The 21,471-nt window shown below is 58.9% G+C and overlaps 1 protein-coding gene across 1 annotated transcript; it reads left to right on the top strand.

Moving 5' to 3' along the window:
* Positions 1 to 2,293: 2,293 nt before the first annotated feature.
* LOC142024690 (uncharacterized) lies at positions 2,294 to 8,747 on the top strand. The gene is made up of 5 exons (XM_075016841.1): positions 2,294 to 2,310; positions 2,610 to 3,710; positions 3,742 to 3,800; positions 3,851 to 4,242; positions 8,475 to 8,747. The coding sequence occupies exons 1-5, from the start codon at positions 2,294 to 2,296 to the stop codon at positions 8,745 to 8,747; spliced, it is 1,842 nt and encodes a 613-aa protein (XP_074872942.1).
* Positions 8,748 to 21,471: the final 12,724 nt, after the last annotated feature.

Raw genomic sequence — 21,471 nt, 5'->3', positions numbered from 1 at the left:
ATGAAGATAATTATCCCCCTTCCATCGGTTTTGTCTTTTGTCCATTCGGGGCAGTACCTCTCTGACCTACCCGCCTGTGGGCTTAACAGCCAAGACTTTCAAATCTAAAAGTTAAGAGCCCAGCTTTCAGGGAAAGTCAATCTGCTCAGTTCTTTTTAGGGCCTTTCGAAACGCCAGGGGATGCAATAACTCGCCTGCTAGCCACCCCCAGCCCTTTCCCCGGAGCGCACACCAGATCCCACCAGCTAAATTCCTACGTTTCCTGAAGCCAGAGATAAGCCCCAGGTTCTCGAGCTTGTTCCAGAGTCACATTCTGGAACCCTCTAAGGTTCTGGAGTGGTTTGCATCTGTGGGTTTTACTACGTGACCCGTTCAATCTAGCGGGAGGTGAACTGAACAAGATTTACGATAACGTGGTTGTTTTTATGACATTCTTGGGGGTGACACACAGGAGGGGGAGTCGCACCACCCTGGCTTCCATCCCCAGCTGCAGGAGAAGAGTTGGGGCTAGAGGTTAGAGCAGGAGTCAACATGATCAAGGACCCTTGAGTTCACATCTCAGTGTCGCGAGAGGCTGTTCTCAGTGGTGGCGGACGGCAGAACAAGGAGCAATGGGCTGAAGTTACAGAGGGGGAGGTGCAGGCTGGATATTAGGAAAAACTCTTTCCCCAGGCGCGGGGTGAAGCACTGGGATGTGTTGCCTGGAGAGGTGGGGGAATCTCCATCCCTGGAGGTGTTTAAGTCCCACCTGACCAAGCCCTGGCTGGGATGACTTAGTCGGGGTTGGTCCTGCTTTGGGCAGGGGGCTGGGCTAGGTGACCTCCTGAGCTCCCTTCCAGCCCTGGGATTCTGTGATTCAGAGTCATCCAATCCCGCTGGGCTGCCTCTTTTCTCTATCAATTCAGCGAAGGGAATTCCTGGTTTTCTTTCCCCCCTGTGGAGAATGGGGCTAATTACTCCCACTTGCCTCGCCGGGGCGTGGGCAGGGAGTCGTGGTACACAGCTTCCGAAACAGTGGAGAGAAAAAAAAAATTAAAACCACAAGGGATTATTTTAATCCCCTGGCCTGAAAGTGAATGCGTGGTTACTAGCTGCTAGCTCCACTGTCACACCTTTTTAAGCCAATAAGTTATTTGTGTGAAAATTTCACCCATGACTGGTTAGTGAACAGAGGCTCTGCTTCTAGCACCGTTCTTATATTGCCATCACACCTACCGATTGCAGCTGAGCTCAGGGCCCCGTCGGGCTGGGCGCTGCACAGACACACAGCGAGAGACAGTCCCTGCCCCGGCTGAGATCAGGGCCCCGTCGGGCCGGGCGCTGCACAGACACACAGCGAGAGACAGTCCCTGCCCCGGCTGAGATCAGGGCCCCGTCGGGCCGGGCGCTGCACAGACACACAGCGAGAGACAGTCCCTGCCCCGGCTGTGTGCCTCCTTCAGTTCTGATCCCTGGTCCAATACGCGTTGTGGGCTGCCCAGCCTGTCTGATCCCAACAGATGGTCTTGGGATGTGCTGTGGGCGGAGAAGTCCTCTTGTGACAGCCACAGCAGGTCTCTGCCCACAAAAGCTTCTGCTCCGAAAACTCTGTTAGTCTCTAAGGTGCCCCAGGACTCGTCGATGTTTTCGTGGCGACAGACTAACACGACAGCCCCGCTGATACTCCGCCAGGCCGATGCTTGAGCCGTGAACGGCAGCCAGCTCAGGTTCCAAGCAGAGGCCTTAGCTCAGAAGCAGACTCAAAACAGGGAGGTCCAGGGAAGCCAGTCGAGGGTGAAACCGAGTGAGAAAGATTTGGTGTTACCCAGCTGCTGTGTAACCCCCGTGCTCTTCTCCCTCTGCCCAGGGTCTGCTTCCTCTACAACTGAGAGCCAAACCGCAGCCAGTACCACTTCGGCCGGGAGCACCACAACGTCCAGGACTTCTCCCCCTGCGAGCCCCAGCTCGGCACCCACTGAGACCACCAGCATTGCTGGCAGCACAAACCCTGCGGCCACGACAACCTCCCCCCACGCTTCCGCTGAGAGCCCAACCATGGCACCCACCTCCCCTCCCAGCGAGAGCCCCAGCTCCTCTGACACCAGGACGGAGAACTCCACCCCAACCACCGCCACAACCTTCAGCTCCACCCCTGCCATGACCCACAGCCCCAACCCCACGACCGCCGCATCTCACAGCTCTCGCGTCACCAGCCTCCCCAGCTCCATTCCCACCACAGCGAACGACTTCTCCAGCACCACTGTCGTAAACGCCAACGCCAGCCCCACCACAGCCTCCACTCCCACCACAGCTGATGGTTCCTCTCCTACCGCTACTCCAAACCCCAGCTCTGCTCACACCACCACCACCACCTCTGCTCCCACAGCTCCCAGCTCTGCTCCCACCACCACCACCACCTCTGCTCCCACAGCTCCCAGCTCTGCTCCCACAACCACACCCAGCTCTGCTCCCACAACTCCCAGCTCTGCTCCCACCACCACCACCACCTCTGCTCCCACAACTCCCAGCTCTGCTCCCACCACCACACCCAGCTCTGCTCCCACAACTCCCACCACTCCTCCCACCACCACCACCACCACATCAACCTCCAGTCCCACCACAACTCCCAGCTCTGCTCCCACCACTACCACCACCACCACCACCTCTGCTCCCACCACCACACCCAGCTCTGCTCCCACAACTCCCACCACTCCTCCCACCACCACCACCACCACATCAACCTCCAGTCCCACCACAACTCCCAGCTCTGCTCCCACCACTACCACCACCACCACCACCTCTGCTCCCACCACCACCACCACCTCTGCTCCCACCACCACACCCACCTCTGCTCCCACAGCTCCCAGCTCTGCTCCCACCACCACCACCACCTCTGCTCCCACAGCTCCCAGCTCTGCTCCCACAACCACACCCAGCTCTGCTCCCACAACTCCCAGCTCTGCTCCCACCACCACCACCACCTCTGCTCCCACCACTACCACCACCACCACCTCTGCTCCCACAACTCCTAGCTCTGCTCCCACCACCACACCCAGCTCTGCTCCCACAACTCCCACCACTCCTCCCACCACCACCACCACCTCTGGTCCCACAACTCCCAGCTCTGCTCCCACCACTACCACCACCACCACCTCTGCTCCCACAACTCCCAGCTCTGCTCCCACCACTACCACCACCACCACCTCTGCTCCCACAACTCCCAGCTCTGCTCCCACCACCACACCCAGCTCTGCTCCCACAACTCCCACCACTCCTCCCACCACCACCACCACCACATCAACCTCCAGTCCCACCACAACTCCCAGCTCTGCTCCCACCACTACCACCACCACCACCACCTCTGCTCCCACCACCACCACCACCTCTGCTCCCACCACCACACCCAGCTCTGCTCCCACAACTCCCAGCTCTGCTCCCACAACTCCCAGCTCTGCTCCCACCACCACACTCAGCTCTGCTCCCACAACTCCCAGCTCTGCTCCCACCACCACCACCACCTCTGCTCCCACAACTCCCAGCTCTGCTCCCACCACCACACCCAGCTCTGCTCCCACAACTCCCACCACTCCTCCCACCACCACCACCACCTCTGGTCCCACAACTCCCAGCTCTGCTCCCACCACTACCACCACCACCACCTCTGCTCCCACAACTCCCAGCTCTGCTCCCACCACTACCACCACCACCACCTCTGCTCCCACAACTCCCAGCTCTGCTCCCACCACCACACCCAGCTCTGCTCCCACAACTCCCACCACTCCTCCCACCACCACCACCACCACATCAACCTCCAGTCCTACAACAACTCCCAGCTCTGCTTCCACCACTACCACCACCACCACCACCTCTGCTCCCACAGCTCCCAGCTCTGCTCCCACCACCACCACCACCTCTGTTCCCACAACTCCCAGCTCTGCTCCCACCACCACACCCAGCTCTGCTCCCACAACTCCCAGCTCTGCTCCCACCACCACCACCACCTCTGCTCCCACAACTCCCAGCTCTGCTCCCACCACTACCACCACCACCACCTCTGCTCCCACAACTCCCAGCTCTGCTCCCACCACTACCACCACCACCACCTCTGCTCCCACAACTCCCAGCTCTGCTCCCACCACCACACCCAGCTCTGCTCCCACAACTCCCACCACTCCTCCCACCACCACCACCACCACATCAACCTCCAGTCCCACAACAACTCCCAGCTCTGCTTCCACCACTACCACCACCACCACCACCTCTGCTCCCACAGCTCCCAGCTCTGCTCCCACCACCACCACCACCTCTGCTCCCACAGCTCCCAGCTCTGCTCCCACCACCACCACCACCTCTGCTCCCACAGCTCCCAGCTCTGCTCCCACCACCACACCCAGCTCTGCTCCCACAGCTCCCAGCTCTGCTCCCACCACCACACCCAGCTCTGCTCCCACAACTCCCAGCTCTGCTCCCACCACCACACCCAGCTCTGCTCCCACAACTCCCAGCTCTGCTCCCACCACCACCACCACCCCTGTTCCCACAACTCCCAGCTCTGCTCCCACCACTACCACCACCACCACCTCTGCTCCCACAACTCCCAGCTCTGCTCCCACCACCACACCCAGCTCTGCTCCCACAACTCCCACCACTCCTCCCACCACCACCACCACCACATCAACCTCCAGTCCCACCACAACTTCCAGCTCTGCTCCCACCACTACCACCACCACCACCACCTCTGCTCCCACAGCTCCCAGCTCTGCTCCCACCACCACTACCACCTCTGCTCCCACAGCTCCCAGCTCTGCTCCCACCACCACACCCAGCTCTGCTCCCACAGCTCCCAGCTCTGCTCCCACCACCACACCCAGCTCTGCTCCCACAGCTCCCAGCTCTGCTCCCACCACCACCACCACCTCTGCTCCCACAACTCCCAGCTCTGCTCCCACAACTACCACCACCACCACCTCTGCTCCCACCACCACACCCAGCTCTGCTCCCACCACCACACCCAGCTCTGCTCCCACAACTCCTCCCACCACCACCACCACCACATCAACCTCCAGTCCCACAACAACTCCCAGCTCTGCTCCCACCACTACCACCACCACCACCTCTGCTCCCACAACTCCCAGCTCTGCTCCCACCACTACCACCACCAGCACCTCTGCTCCCACAACTCCCAGCTCTGCTCCCACCACCACACCCAGCTCTGCTCCCACAACTCCCACCACTCCTCCCACCACCACCACCACCACATCATCCTCCAGTCCCACAACTCCCAGCTCTGCTCCCACCACCACCACCACCTCTGCTCCCACAACTCCCAGCTCTGCTCCCACAACTCCCACCACTCCTCCCACCACCACCACCACCACATCAACCACCAGTCCCACAACAACTCCCAGCTCTGCTCCCACCACTACCACCACCACCACCACCTCTGCTCCCACAGCTCCCAGCTCTGCTCCCACCACCACCACCACCTCTGCTCCCACAACTCCCAGCTCTGCTCCCACCACCACCACCACCTCTGCTCCCACAACTCCCAGCTCTGCTCCCACCACTACAACCACCACCACCTCTGCTCCCACAACTCCCAGCTCTGCTCCCACCACCACACCCAGCTCTGCTCCCACAACTCCCACCACCACCACCAGCACATCAACCTCCAGTCCCACAACAACTCCCAGCTCTGCTCCCACCACCACCACCACCTCTGCTCCCACAGCTCCCAGCTCTTCTCCCACCACCTCTGCTCCCACAGCTCCCAGCTCTGCTCCCACCACCACCACCACCTCTGCTCCCACAGCTCCCAGCTCTGCTCCCACCACCACACCCAGCTCTGCTCCCACAACTCCCAGCTCTGCTCCCACCACCACACCCAGCTCTGCTCCCACCACCACACCCAGCTCTGCTCCCACAACTCCCACCACTCCTCCCACCACCACCACCACCACATCAACCTCCAGTCCCACCACAACTTCCAGCTCTGCTCCCACCACTACCACCACCACCACGACCTCTGCTCCCACAGCTCCCAGCTCTGCTCCCACCACCACTACCACCTCTGCTCCCACAGCTCCCAGCTCTGCTCCCACCACCACACCCAGCTCTGCTCCCACAGCTCCCAGCTCTGCTCCCACCACCACACCCAGCTCTGCTCCCACAGCTCCCAGCTCTGCTCCCACCACCACCACCACCTCTGCTCCCACAACTCCCAGCTCTGCTCCCACAACTACCACCACCACCACCTCTGCTCCCACCACCACACCCAGCTCTGCTCCCACCACCACACCCAGCTCTGCTCCCACAACTCCTCCCACCACCACCACCACCACATCAACCTCCAGTCCCACAACAACTCCCAGCTCTGCTCCCACCACTACCACCACCACCACCTCTGCTCCCACAACTCCCAGCTCTGCTCCCACCACCACCACCACCTCTGCTCCCACAACTCCCAGCTCTGCTCCCACCACTACCACCACCAGCACCTCTGCTCCCACAACTCCCAGCTCTGCTCCCACCACCACACCCAGCTCTGCTCCCACAACTCCCACCACTCCTCCCACCACCACCACCACCACATCATCCTCCAGTCCCACAACAACTCCCAGCTCTGCTCCCACCACCACCACCACCTCTGCTCCCACAACTCCCAGCTCTGCTCCCACAACTCCCACCACTCCTCCCACCACCACCACCACCACATCAACCACCAGTCCCACAACAACTCCCAGCTCTGCTCCCACCACTACCACCACCACCACCACCTCTGCTCCTACAGCTCCCAGCTCTGCTCCCACCACCACCACCACCTCTGCTCCCACAACTCCCAGCTCTGCTCCCACCACCACCACCACCTCTGCTCCCACAACTCCCAGCTCTGCTCCCACCACTACCACCACCACCACCTCTGCTCCCACAACTCCCAGCTCTGCTCCCACCACCACACCCAGCTCTGCTCCCACAACTCCCACCACTCCTCCCACCACCACCACCAGCACATCAACCTCCAGTCCCACAACAACTCCCAGCTCTGCTCCCACCACCACCACCACCTCTGCTCCCACAGCTCCCAGCTCTTCTCCCACCACCTCTGCTCCCACAGCTCCCAGCTCTGCTCCCACCACCACCACCACCTCTGCTCCCACAGCTCCCAGCTCTGCTCCCACCACCACACCCAGCTCTGCTCCCACAACTCCCAGCTCTGCTCCCACCACCACACCCAGCTCTGCTCCCACCACCACACCCAGCTCTGCTCCCACAACTCCCAGCTCTGCTCCCACAACTCCCAGCTCTGCTCCCACCACTACCACCACCACCACCTCTGCTCCCACAACTCCCAGCTCTGCTCCCACCACTACCACCACCACCACCTCTGCTCCCACAACTCCCAGCTCTGCTCCCACCACCACACCCAGCTCTGCTCCCACAACTCCCACCACTCCTCCCACCACCACCACCACCACATCAACCTCCAGTCCCACAACAACTCCCAGCTCTGCTCCCACCACTACCACCACCACCACCACCTCTGCTCCCACAGCTCCCAGCTCTGCTCCCACCACCACCACCACCTCTGCTCCCACAGCTCCCAGCTCTGCTCCCACCACCACCACGACCTCTGCTCCCACAGCTCCCAGCTCTGCTCCCACCACCACACCCAGCTCTGCTCCCACAACTCCCAGCTCTGCTCCCACAACTCCCAGCTCTGCTCCCACAACTCCCAGCTCTGCTCCCACCACTACCACCACCACCACCTCTGCTCCCACAACTCCCAGCTCTGCTCCCACCACTACCACCACCACCACCTCTGCTCCCACAACTCCCAGCTCTGCTCCCACCACCACACCCAGCTCTGCTCCCACAACTCCCACCACTCCTCCCACCACCACCACCAGCACATCAACCTCCAGTCCCACAACAACTCCCAGCTCTGCTCCCACCACTACCACCACCACCACCACCTCTGCTCCCACAGCTCCCAGCTCTGCTCCCACCACCACCACCACCTCTGCTCCCACAGCTCCCAGCTCTGCTCCCACCACCACCACCACCTCTGCTCCCACAGCTCCCAGCTCTGCTCCCACCACCACCACCACCTCTGCTCCCACAGCTCCCAGCTCTGCTCCCACCACCACACCCAGCTCTGCTCCCACAGCTCCCAGCTCTGCTCCCACCACCACACCCAGCTCTGCTCCCACAGCTCCCAGCTCTGCTCCCACCACCACACCCAGCTCTGCTCCCACAACTCCCAGCTCTGCTCCCACCACCACCACCACCTCTGCTCCCACAACTCCCAGCTCTGCTCCCACCACCACCACCACCTCTGCTCCCACAACTCCCAGCTCTGCTCCCACCACCACATCAACCTCCAGTCCCACAACAATTCCCAGCTCTGCTCCCACCACCACATCAATCTCCAGTTCCACAACAACTCCCAGCTCTGCTCCCACCACCACCACCACCTCTGCTCCCACAACTCCCAGCTCTGCTCCCACCACCACATCAACTTCCAGTCCCACAACAACTCCCATCTCTGCTCCCACCACCACATCAACCTCCAGTCCCACAACCACCAGCATCTCTGCCCCCACCACGACCAGCAGCTCATCTGTCACCTGGACCCACACCTCAACGGGCACCTCCACGCCCAGCTCAACCGCCACCTTGACCCCAAGCTCAACTGCCACCTCCTCCCACAGCTCAACTGCCATTTCGACCCCCAGCTCAACTGCCATGTCCGTCTCTGGCTCAACTAACAGCTCCACCCCCAGCTCAACTACCAGCTTGACCTACACCTCAACTGCCACCTCCACTTCCAGCTCAACTGCCACCTCCATCCACAGCTCAACTGCCATGTCCAACCTCAGTTCAGCTGTGACCTCCACCTCTGGCTCAACTACCACCTTGACCCCCAGGTCAACTGTCACCTCCACTTCAGGCTCAACGTCCACCTCCACCGCCAGCTCAATCACCACCTCAAACCCAGGCTCAACTGCCACCTCCACCCCCAGCTCAATAGTCACCTCAAACTCTGGCTCAACTGCCACCACGACCCCCAGCTCAACCGCCACCTTGATCCCCAGCTCAACTGCCACTTCCATCTCGGCCTCAACTACCACCTCCACCCCCAGCTCAACTGTCACCTCGACCCCCAGCTCAACTGTCACCTTCACTTCTGGCTCAACTTCCACCTCCACCCCCGACACAACCATAATCTCCACTTCTGGCTCAACTGTCACCTCAACCCCCAGCTCAACCATCACCTCAACCTCCGGTTCAACCGCCACCTTGACCCCTGGCTCAACTGCCACCTCCACCTCTGCCTCAACTGACACCTCGACCCCCGGCTCAACCGACACCTCCACTGCTGGTTCAACTGTCAGCTCAACCCCCGGCTTAACCGTCACCTCAACCCCCGGCTCAACTGCCACTTCCATCTCTGCCTCAGCTACCACCTCAACCCACAGTTCAACTGTCACCTCCACTTCAGGCTCAACGTCCACCTCCACCCCCAGCTCAATCATCACCTCAAACCCAGGCTCACCTGTCACCTCAATCCCCAGCTCAACCGCCACTTCCATCTCTGCCTCAACTACCACCTCCACCCCCAGCTCAACTGTCACCTCAACCCCTGGCTCAACTACCAGCTCGACCCTCAGCTCCACTGCCACTTCCATCTCTGCCTCAACTACTACCTCCACCCCCAGTTCAACTGTCACCTCCACTTCCAGCTCGACTACCACCTCCACCCCCAGCTCAACTGTCACCTCCACCCCCAGCTCAATTGTCACCTCAAACCCTGGCTCAACTTCCACCTCCACTTCCGGCTCAACCACCACCTCAACCCCCGGCTCAACTGCCACCTCAACCCCTGGCTCAACTGCCACTTCCATCTCGGCCTCAACTACCACCTCCACCCCCAGCTCAACTGTCACCTTGACCCCCAGCTCAACTGTCACCTTGACCCCCAGCTCAACTGTCACCTTCACTTCTGGTTCAACTGCCACCTCCACCCCAGCCTCAATTCTCACCTCAAACCCTGGCTCAACTTCCACCTCCACCCCCGGCACAACCATCATCTCCACTTCTGGCTCAACTGTCACCTCAATCCCCAGCTCAACCATCACCTCAACCTCCGTTTCAACCTCCACCTTGACCCCTGGCTCAACTGCCACCTCCACCTCTGCCTCAACTGACACCTCGACCCCCGGCTCAACCGACACCTCCACTTCTGGTTCAACTGGCAGGCCAACCCCCGGCTTAACAGTCACTTCGACCCCCGGCTCAACTGCCACTTCCATCTCTGCCTCATCTACCACCTCGACCCACAGTTCAACTGTCACCTCCGCTTCAGGCTCAACGTCCACCTCCACCCCCAGCTCAATTATCACCTCAAACCCAGGCTCAACTGACACCTCGACCCCCAGCTCAACCGACACCTCCACTTCTGGTTCAACTGTCAGCTCAACCCCCGGCTCAACCGTCACCTCGACCCCCAGCTCACCTGCCACCTCCACCTCCGGCTCAACTGTCACCTCAATCCCCAGCTCAACTGCCACCTCAAGCCCCGGCTCAACTACCAGCTCGACCCTCAGCTCAACTGCCACTTCCATCTCTGCCTCAGCTCCCACCTCAACCCACAGTTCAACTGTCACCTCCACTTCAGGCTCAACGTCCACCTCCACCCCCAGCTCAATTATCACCTCAAACCCAGGCTCAACTGACACCTCGACCCCCGGCTCAACCGACACCTCCACTTCTGGTTCAACTGTCAGCTCAACCCCCGGCTCAACCGTCACCTCGACCCCCAGCTCACCTGCCACCTCCACCTCCGGCTCAACTGTCACCTCAATCCCCAGCTCAACTGCCACCTCAAGCCCCGGCTCAACTACCAGCTCGACCCTCAGCTCAACTGCCACTTCCATTCCTGCCTCAGCTCCCACCTCAACCCACAGTTCAACTGTCACCTCCACTTCAGGCTCAACGTCCACCTCCACCCACAGCTCAATCATCACCTCAAACCCAGGCTCACCTGTCACCTCAATCCCCAGCTCAACCGCCACTTCCATCTCTGCCTCAACTACCACCTCCACCCCCAGCTCAACTGTCACCTCAACCCCTGGCTCAACTACCAGCTCGACCCTCAGCTCCACTGCCACTTCCATCTCTGCCTCAACTACTACCTCCACCCCCAGTTCAACTGTCACCTCCACTTCCAGCTCAACTGCCACCTCCACCCCCAGCTCAACTTCCACCTCCACTTCCGGCTCAACCACCACCTCAACCCCCGGCTCAACTGCCACCTCAACCCCTGGCTCAACTGCCACTTCCATCTCGGCCTCAACTACCACCTCCACCCCCAGCTCAACTGTCACCTCGACCCCCAGCTCAACTGTCACCTTCACTTCTGGTTCAACTGCCACCTCCACCCCAGCCTCAATTCTCACCTCAAACCCTGGCTCAACTTCCACCTCCACCCCCGGCACAACCATCATCTCCACTTCTGGCTCAACTGTCACCTCAATCCCCAGCTCAACCATCACCTCAACCTCCGTTTCAACCTCCACCTTGACCCCTGGCTCAACTGCCACCTCCACCTCTGCCTCAACTGACACCTCGACCCCCGGCTCAACCGACACCTCCACTTCTGGTTCAACTGGCAGCTCAACCCCCGGCTTAACCGTCACTTCGACCCCCGGCTCAACTGCCACTTCCATCTCTGCCTCATCTACCACCTCGACCCACAGTTCAACTGTCACCTCCACTTCAGGCTCAACGTCCACCTCCACCCCCAGCTCAATTATCACCTCAAACCCAGGCTCAACTGACACCTCGACCCCCGGCTCAACCAACACCTCCACTTCTGGTTCAACTGTCAGCTCAACCCCCGGCTCAACCGTCACCTCGACCCCCAGCTCACCTGCCAACTCCACCTCTGGCTCAACTGTCACCTCAATCCCCAGCTCAACTGCCACCTCAAGCCCCGGCTCAACTACCAGCTCGACCCTCAGCTCAACTGCCACTTCCATCTCTGCCTCAGCTCCCACCTCAACCCACAGTTCAACTGTCACCTCCACTTCAGGCTCAACGTCCACCTCCACCCCCAGCTCAATCATTACCTCAAACCCAGGCTCACCTGGCACCTCAATCCCCAGCTCAACCGCCACTTCCATCTCTGCCTCAACTACCACCTCCACCCCCAGTTCAACTGTCACCTCCACTTCCAGCTCAACTGCCACCTCCACCCCCAGCTCAACTGTCACCTCCACTTCCAGCTCAACCACCACCTCAACCCCCGGCTCAACTGCCACCTCAACCCCTGGCTCAACCGCCACTTCCATCTCTGCCTCAACTACCACCTCCACCCCCAGCTCAACTGCCACCTCCACCCCCAGCTCAACTGCCACCTCAAGCCCCGGCTCAACTGCCACCTCAAGCCCCGGCTCAACTGCCACTTCCATCTCTGCCTCAACTACTACCTCCACCCCCAGTTCAACTGTCACCTCCACTTCCAGCTCAACTGCCACCTCCACCCCCAGCTCAATTGTCACCTCAACCCCTGGCTCAACTGCCACTTCCATCTCTGCCTCAACGACCACCTCCACCTCCAGCTCAACTGTCACCTCAACCCCGGGCTCAACTGACACCTCCGCCTTTGGCTCAACTACCAGCTCGACCCTCAGCTCAACTGCCACCTCCATCTCTGCCACAACTATCACCTCCACCCCCAGCTCAACTGTCACCTCAAACCCTGGCTCAACTTCCACCTCCACCCCCAGCTCAACCGTCATTTACACTTCTGGCTCAGCCGTCACCTCAACCCCTGGCTCAACTGCCACTTCTATCTCTGCCTCAACTGCCACCTCCACCCCCAGTTCAACTACCACCTCAACCCCCGGCTCAACTGACACATCAACCCCTGGCTCAACTGCCACCTCCACCTCCATCTCAACCACCACCTCCACCCCCAGCACAATTGTCACCTCAAACCCTGTCTCAACTTCCACCTCCACCCCCGGCTCAACCGTCACCTCCACCTCCAGCTCAAGTGCCACCTCGACCCTCAGCTCAACTGTCACGTCAAGCTCTGGCTCAACTACCAGCTCAACCCTCAGCTCAACTGCCACCTCTATCTCTGCCTCAGCTACCACCTCCACCCCCAGCTCAATTGTCACCTCAAACCCTGGCTCATCTTCCACCTCCACCCCCGGGTCAACCGTCACCTCTGCTTCCAGCTCAACTGTCACCTCAATCCCCAGCTCAACTGCCACTTCCATCTCTGCCTCAACTACCACCTCCACCCCCGGCTCAATTGTCACCTCAACCCCCGGCTCAACTGCCACTTCCATCTCTGCCTCAGCTACCACCTCAACCCCCAGTTCAACTGTCACCTCCACTTCTGGGTCAACGTCCACCTCCACCCCCAGCTCAACTGTCACCTCAAACCGTGGAACAACTGCCACCTCAACCCCCAGCTCAACTGCCACCTCGACCTCTGGCTCAACCGTCACCTCGTCCTCCGGCTCAACCGCCACTTCCATCTCTGCCTCAACTACCACCTCCACTCCCAGCTCAACTGTCACTTCGACCCCCAGGTCAACTGCCACCTCCACCTCTGGCTCAACTGTCACCTCAACCCCTGGCTCAACTATCAGCTTGACCCTCAGCTCAACTTCCACTTCCATCTCTGCCTCAACTACTAACTCCAGCCCCAGTTCAACTGTCACCTCCACTTCCAGCTCAACTGTCACCTCAACCCCCGGCTCAACTGCCACTTCCATCTCTGCCCCAACTACCATCTCCACCCCCAGTTCAACTGCCACCTTGATCCCCGGCTCAACTGACACCTCAATCCCCGGCTCAACCGACACCTCCACTTCTGGCTCAACTGTCACCTCAACCCCCAGCTCAACCATCACCTCGACCCCTGGCTCAACTGCCACTTCCATCTCTGCCTCAACTACCACCTCCACCCCCAGTTCAACTGCCACCTCCACATCTGGCTCCACTGACACCTTGACCTCCGGCTCAACTGCCACTTCCATCTCTGCCTCAGCTACCACCTCGACCCCCAGTTCAACTGTCACCTCCACTTCGGGCTCAACATCCACCCCCACCCCCAGCTCAATTGTCACCTCAACCCCTGGCTCAACTGCCACCTCCACGTCCGGCTCAACCATCACCTCGATCTCCAGCTCAACCGCCACTTCCATCTCTGCCTCAACTTCCACCTCCACCCCTGGCTCAACCGTCACCTCCACTTCCGGCTCAACTGTCACCTCAACCCCCGGCTCAACTGCCACTTCCATCTCTGCCTCAACTACCACCTCCACCCCCAGTTCAACTGCCACCCCCACCTCAACTGTCACCTCAACCCCCGGCTCAACCACCCCCTCGACCCCTGGCTCAACTGCCACTTCCACCTCTGGCTCAACCGTCACCTCGACCCCCGGCTCAACTGCCACTTCCATCTCTGCCTCAGCTACCACCTCCACCCCTGGCTCAACCGCCACCTTGATCCCCAGCTCAACTGTCTCCACCACCCCCAGCTCAACCGCCACCTCCACCCCTGGCTCAACTGCCACTCCCATCTCTGTCTCAACTACAACCTCCTCCCCCAGCTCAAGTGCCACCTTGACCCCTGGCTCAACCGCCACTGGCACTGCCACCTCCAGCTCTTCCGATACCACGACCTCCAGCTCTGCTGCCACGGTGACCCCCAGCTCCACCAGCACCGCCGCCTCCATCTCGACTGACGCCACGACCGCCAGCTCCTCTTCCAGAGCCACCAGCTCCGTTACAACCTCTCCACCGTCTGCTTCCACATCTACCCCAACTGGGACTCCTGCTTCTTCCAGCTCCAGCCCTTCTAGCATCCCAGCCTCGTCTGCCGCCACCCCGGGTAGGTTAACTTCACCTTTGAGCATTCGGGTAGCACCGCAGGGCTCTCCGTTTTGCCCAGGGCCCCCTGCGCCAGATGCTGCCCATCCCACATAGCACCTCCAACCCTGCCAGCCACCGACCGAAGCAGCCCATCGCTCTGCACGCTCCATCTTCCCCGTGGCACATGCCCCAGGTTGGAGGCTTATGGCTTACGGGGATCTATGGGCACATGATGGAAGGCGCATGGGGCGTATGAGATGGCCCTAGCTTGAAGACCCACAGATCACAGAATCCCAGGGCTGGAAGGGACCCCAGGAGGTCATCGAGTCCAGCCCCCTGCCCAAAGCAGGACCAACCCCAACTAAATCAGCCCAGCCAGCTGGGACTTCAACACCTCCAGGGATGGGGATCCCGCCACCTCTCTAGGCAACACATTCCAGTGCTTCACCCGGCTCCTGGGGAAAGCGTTTTTCCTCATCTCCAACCTACACCTCCTTCACTGGATGATTGCCAGTTGTGTTCAGACCCTCGGGGACATCTGGCCGCTCTCAGGCGACGAGATACCGGGCTGGATGAAGTTTTGGTCCGAGGCAGTGCGTTCTTACAATTTGTGCCCATTTTTATCCCCTAGGTTCCGTCACAGCTGCTACTTCTTCTGGGCAGCCTGCGGCTGTCCCCGCCACCTCTTCCAGTCTCCCCGGGTCCACGGTACCTTCAGGGGCTGGTGTGACAGCCTCGTCTCTCGGGCCCTCGCTGGTCACCTCACAGAGCACGGGTAAGATTAACGGCTTGCTAACGAGCATGGAGCAGTCAAAGAAACTCTGAGCCTTTTAGGTGGATGGGTGGTTTACGTGAAAGTTTTCACGGAAAGGGGTCGCAGCCTGTCGTGAAAAACATTCACATTTCCTCTGGAAACTGCAAAGCCAAGTCAACGGGAAAGTACTTGAGGGTTTGGCTGACCCCAAGGGGCAGGAGCTGCTTGAGACCTCAGAGGAGGTCATTGAGTGCCCTCCCCTGTCCTCTTGGAAGGACCAAGCACCATCTTTTTTTTTTTTTTAAAAACTTATTTGCCCCCCCATCCTCAAATGGTTTCCTAGGGGATTGATCTCACAAGCCTGAGTTTAAGAGGCCAATACTCAAACCACTGAGCTATCCCTTCACCATCAGCTGCCAGCTCCAGCTTCTGATGAACAGAGGTGAGGGACTCCATTCCTTACCTGTCAGCTGGGGTGGCCATTCATGGACTGAACCTCCATAAACTCATCCTGGCCTTCACAACCTCCTGCAGCGAGGAGTTCCACAGGTTGACCATGTGCTGCATTCTGAAAAGCTTCCTGTTGTTAGTTGAAACCTGCTCCCCGTTCATTTCACTGGGGGACCCCTCAAGCTTTTGTTATGGGAACAAATCAGTAACTTCTCCTCACTCCCTTTTCCCACACATGCATGAGTTTGTAGACCTCTCTCCTCTCCCCACTTAGACTCCTCATTTCTAAGCTGACAAGCCCCCGTCTTTTTAATCACTCTGCCTATGGTGTATCCCCAGCGTTTGTCGAGAACCCCGGTACGACGCCAGCTGGGGAACCACGTTCCCCAGCAGACCCATCACCACTTACTGAGGCCGAGCAGGGCTTTTGAACAGCTGCATCTCAAAGCACTCAAAAATCCCCCCACCTGCTTGAAGTTTGCTGGGATCTGGGCACTGTCACTGGCTCCAGGGTGTCCTGCCTGGGGACCCGTACACAGGCTGCCCCGTTATGATGTTATCCTGGCCTGATCAATCACCTTCTCCCCCTCTTCCCTGTAGCCTCTCCGGGCGGCAGCCCCTTCCCCTTCTGGGCCATCATACTCATCTGCCTGGCGGCGCTGACCCTGCTGAGTGTCTCCTGCCTGGTAAGCATCCCGGGGGCAAGTGTGGCGGTCCGCAGGGCCGAGGTGGGGGTGGCCAGCTGCAGCGTGCCAGCCAGGCGCTAAAAGGCGTGCGGCTGCAATAGTAGGTTGTTATCCTCTATGCAGGGCCCCCTCTAAAGCACAGTACAGCACCTGCTTTGAGCAGGGCCGATGGTGGGATCAGACCTACCTGCCTGTGAGTGGGTGTAACAGCTGCCCCCCGCCACCCCCGGATGGAATGATTGCAACAGGACGCCTGGGCTCTATTCCCAACTCCCGGAGAGGCGTGGGATCCTGGGGGCAGGGCCGAAAATCAGGACTCCTGGGTTCTACCCACAGCGCTGGCGAGGCAGAACTGCTTATCCCTCAGAAAGGGCCGGGACTCCCAAGTTCTCTCGCCAGTTTCCGGAGGACTGCGATAGCCAGTGGTTAGAACAGGTGGCGTGGGAGGTCAGGACTCCTGGGTTCTATCCACAGTGCTGGGAACACCGGGGAGTCTAGTGGTTAGAACAGGGGGGAACTGGGAGCCACGACTCCTGGCTTCTCTCCCCCTCTCAGAGAGGGGAGTGGGCACTCGTGGTTTGAATCCCCCGCTCCCCAGCAGGCACACAGCGTCAGTCTCTCTTTGCCCTGCCATTCACCCTTTGCCTCCGTCTCCCGCAGCTGGTGTTTTGCCTGAAGTCGAGGCTGGCGGGGCCCACCTCATACTCTGTCCAGAGGGCTCATCAGTTCCTCCAGACCCATAGCTGATCTGCTCCCAGCTGGGGGAGGAATGGACCACCCAGACCTTCCGCCTACAACCGCCCCTAAGGGAGCTGCTCCAGCCCAGCACGCCTGGGCTAACCCAGATCCCTGACAGTCAGTATTACGCTGAGACACACAGTATTCACCCTTCGGGGGTCAGCAGTGGGATGGGTCTTTGAGGCCCTTCCAAGGGGGAGGACCACAGAACTTCACGATCTTCAACGAGAAGCCAGGAATCCTCTCCATCCATGGGGTGAAGCGGGGCCGTGGGCATTAGCGCCAGGACAGCTGGGTTCTAGTCCTTCTCCTGCTGATTCTTCCTCCTCGCTGGACCAAATATTTTCTGCACTGCTATAGTTGGCTGGCTGAGTGAGTTAATCAGGGCAGGCACTGTCTCTCGCTGTGTGTCTGTGCAGCGCCCGGCCCGCCGGGGCCCTGATCTGGATCAGGAATGGATACTCTGCCATCTTCTCCCTATCAGAATCACTGAAGCTTGAATCAGTGCGCCAGGTTGTGTTCCTGGCGAGCAGGTGGATGTTGAGCAGGTGAGACAACCGTACAGTTTTGTGCCAAAGATTTTATTGCAAAATTGTCTGTGTTAGTCTCGTTCCAAGTTTGCATATTTGCACAGTGCAGGGTTAATTAAGCCTGCGTTTGTCTATACCTCACATATTTATCTATGCATTGTTATCCTAATATATCTATAGAGTGTATATGTAATATCGTTAAAGTATTTGACTCACGCCTATTCCATTAAATTATAGTCTCTCTTCCCAGTTCGTCTCATTATTACTGGCTCGCACCAAAGGGACCCATGTCAGCTGGTCTCCCCACCACCACTCCATGTTGACCATGGTTCAGACCAATGGACCCCCACCTAAGTTGGTGTCCCCACCTCAGTCCATTGCTCAGCATGGCTCAGCCAGATCAGCTTTCCCACCCTCGGTCCCATTTTTTCATAGACTCGTGGAACACTAGAACTGGAAGGGACCTCGAGAGGTCATCAGATCCAGTCCCCTGTCCTCACAGCAGGGCCAAGCTCCGTCTAGGCCAACCCCGACAGGTCTCTGTCTAACCTGCTGTTCAGTATCTGCAGGGATGGAGATTCCACCACCTCCCCAGGCAATTTATTCCAGTGTTTAACCACCCGGACAGTCAGGAAGTTTTTCTTAATGTCCAACCTAAGCTTCCCTTGCTGCAGTTGAAGCCTGTTGCTCCTCGTCCTGTCCTCAGAGCCAATGAGCACAATTTTTCTCCCTCCTCCTTGTAACCCTCTTTGAGGTACTTGAAACCACTATCACATCCCCTCTCAGTCTCCTCTTTTCTAAACTAAACAAGCCCAGTTCTTTCAGTCATTCCTCGGTGCTCATGTTCTCTAGACCTTTCATCGTCCTTGTTGCTCTTCTCTGGACCTTCTCCCGTTTCTCCACCTCTTTCTTGAAATGTGGTGCCCAGAACTCCAGCTGAGGCCTAACCAGCGCAGAGTAGAGCAGAAGAATGACTTTTCATCATTTCTTTCTCATCACCCTAATCTAGCCTTGCATCCCTCCCTCCCCACACTCAACCGGTGCCACATGACGGCTCTCTGGTCAGCCAGGGTGAGGTCACATTCTGGAGTACTGCGTCCAGTTCTGGGCGCCCCCGATTACAGAAAGGATGTGGATGCAGTGGAGAAAGTCCAGCGGAGGACAACCAAAATGATTTGGGGGGCTGGAGCACATGGCCTATGAGGAGAGGCTGAGGGATTTGGGCTTGTTTAGCTGGCAGGAGAGAAGAGTGAGGGGGGGATTTGATAGCAGCCTTCAACTGCCTGCAGGGGGGCTCTAACGAGGCTGGAGAGAGGCTGTTCTCAGTGGTGGCAGACGGCAGAACAAGGAGCAATGGGCTGAAGTTGCAGAGGGGGAGGTGTAGGTTGGATATTAGGAAAAACTCTCTCCTCAGGCAGGTGGTGAAGCGCTGCAATGTGTTACCTAGAGAGGTGGTGGGATCTCCATCCCTGGAGATTTTTAAGTCCTGGCCTGACAAGCCCTGGCTGGGATGGTTTAGTCGGGGTTGATCCTGCTGTGGGCAGGGGCTGGACTCGACCATCCAGCTGTAAGGCTCTGGGGCTAACATTGGCTTCCACCCCCCCGCAATGCCACAGGTGGCCAGTGGGTGTCAGTCCTGCCCCAGCACACGGTGCCTGGCTCTGCTTCGGTCTGTGCCGCTGGGGAAAGCTTACGCCGCCAGGATCAGGTCCACCAAGGGGGCTGAGAAGGGAGGCAGGGCCTGGGGATTTAAAAGGGACTGAGATCCCCATCCGCTGCTGCTGCAGCTGTGGCAGTGGCCACAGTCCTGAGCCCCTTAAATTGCTGAAGTCCCCGGTGGCACGGAAGGGCTGGCTGGTGCAGCATGGCCCTAGCTCCGCCCCTTCTGCGCGAAACTCCACCCCTTCCCCCACGAGGCCCCGCCCCTTCTGATGGGCACAGAACCAGCCCCCACAGCTGGCCCTCGGGCTCTGCATTTTCTGTCATCAGCCTGGCCGTGCCCTGCCACTTCTATCATATGCCGCATAATTACAGTAATGTTTTATTTTAAAGTTAAAGCACGAGAACGAAGCGCCTCCTCTGTTCCCATGACTCCAGGAGCTGGGGCTTCGGGGTGGGGGTGTGGGAGGGCGGGAAAAGTCACGACCGAATCGCGCGTGTTTTCATCACTGGAAATGCTCCTCTCCATGTGAGCTGAGGCAGAAAGGACCAGGTCTGACCCAAGTTTAGAAGCTGACACATCTGGGCTCTGTCCAGAGCAGGGAGCGCCCAGGGTGGGTGGGACTGGCTGATGATCCCAGGGGAAACATGCAACCTGGCCGAATGGTGCAGAGCTGGCTTAGGGACCGGCTCACTGGCTCAAGTCCTGCCTGACCAATCTCATTAGCTTCTATGACGAGGTAACAAGCTCTGTGGACATGGGGAAGTCAGTGGATGTGATATTCCTTGACTTCAGCAAGGCTTTTGATACCGTCTCCCACAACATTCTTGTCCATAAGTTAAGGAAATATGGATTGGATCCTTGGACTATAAGATGTATAGAAAGCTGGCTTCATGGTCAGGCCCAACGGGTAGTGGTCAATGGCTCAATATCTGGATGGCGGTCGGTTTCAAGTGGAGTGCCGCAAGGCTCGGTTCTGGGGCCGGTGTTATTCAACATCTTTATTAATGACCTGGATGAGGGACTGGGTTGCACCCTCAGCAAGTTTGCGGATGACACAAAACTAGGGGGAGAGGTAGATATGTTGGAGGGTAGAGAGAGAATCCAGAGGGACCTGGATAAATTGAAGGACGGGGCCAAAAGAAATCTGATGCGGTTCAATAAGGAGAAGTGTAGAGTCCTGCACCTGGGGCGGAAGAATCCCAAACATTGGTACAGGCTGGGGACCGACTGGCTCAGCAGCAGTACGATGGAAAGGGACCTAGGGGTTCTGGTGGATGAGAGGCTGGATATGAGTAAACAGTGGGCCCTTGTAGCCAAGTAAGCTGACGGCATATACTGGGGTGCATTAGGAGGAGCATTTCGAGCAGATCTAGAGAAGTGGTTATTGCTCTTTATTCGGCACTGGTGAGGCCACATCTGGAATATTGTGTCCAGTTTTGGGCCCCCCAGTATAAAAAGGAGGTGGATTTGCTGGAGCAGGTTCAGCGAAGGGCAACAAAAATGATTCAGGAGCTGGAGCACAAGACCGATGAGGAGAGGCTGAGGGATTTGGGCTTGTTTAGTTTACAGAAGAGAAGACTGAGGGGTGATTTAATAGCAGCCTTCAACTTCCTGAAGGGGAGCTCTAAAGAGGAGGGTGAGAAACTGTTCTCAGTGGTGGCAGGTGGCAGAACAAGGAGCAATGGTCTGAAGTTACAGAGGGGAAGGTGTAGGTTGGATATTAGGAAAATCTATTTCCCCAGGAGGGTGGTGAAGCGCTGGAATGTGTTGCCCAGA

The sequence above is a fragment of the Carettochelys insculpta genome, chromosome 22 (genome assembly GCF_033958435.1).
Source record: "Carettochelys insculpta isolate YL-2023 chromosome 22, ASM3395843v1, whole genome shotgun sequence".
NCBI lineage: Eukaryota > Metazoa > Chordata > Testudines > Carettochelyidae > Carettochelys > Carettochelys insculpta.
This window is presented reverse-complemented; position numbering and strand designations above follow the sequence as displayed.

Coding starts and splice junctions, on each gene's coding strand:
- LOC142024690 (XM_075016841.1), top strand. Junction 3,711..3,741: donor TCTGCTCCCACAACTCCCAG/CTCTGCTCCCAC, acceptor CCCAGCTCTGCT/CCCACAACTCCCACCACTCC. Junction 3,801..3,850: donor ACATCAACCTCCAGTCCTAC/AACAACTCCCAG, acceptor CCACCACCTCTG/CTCCCACAGCTCCCAGCTCT.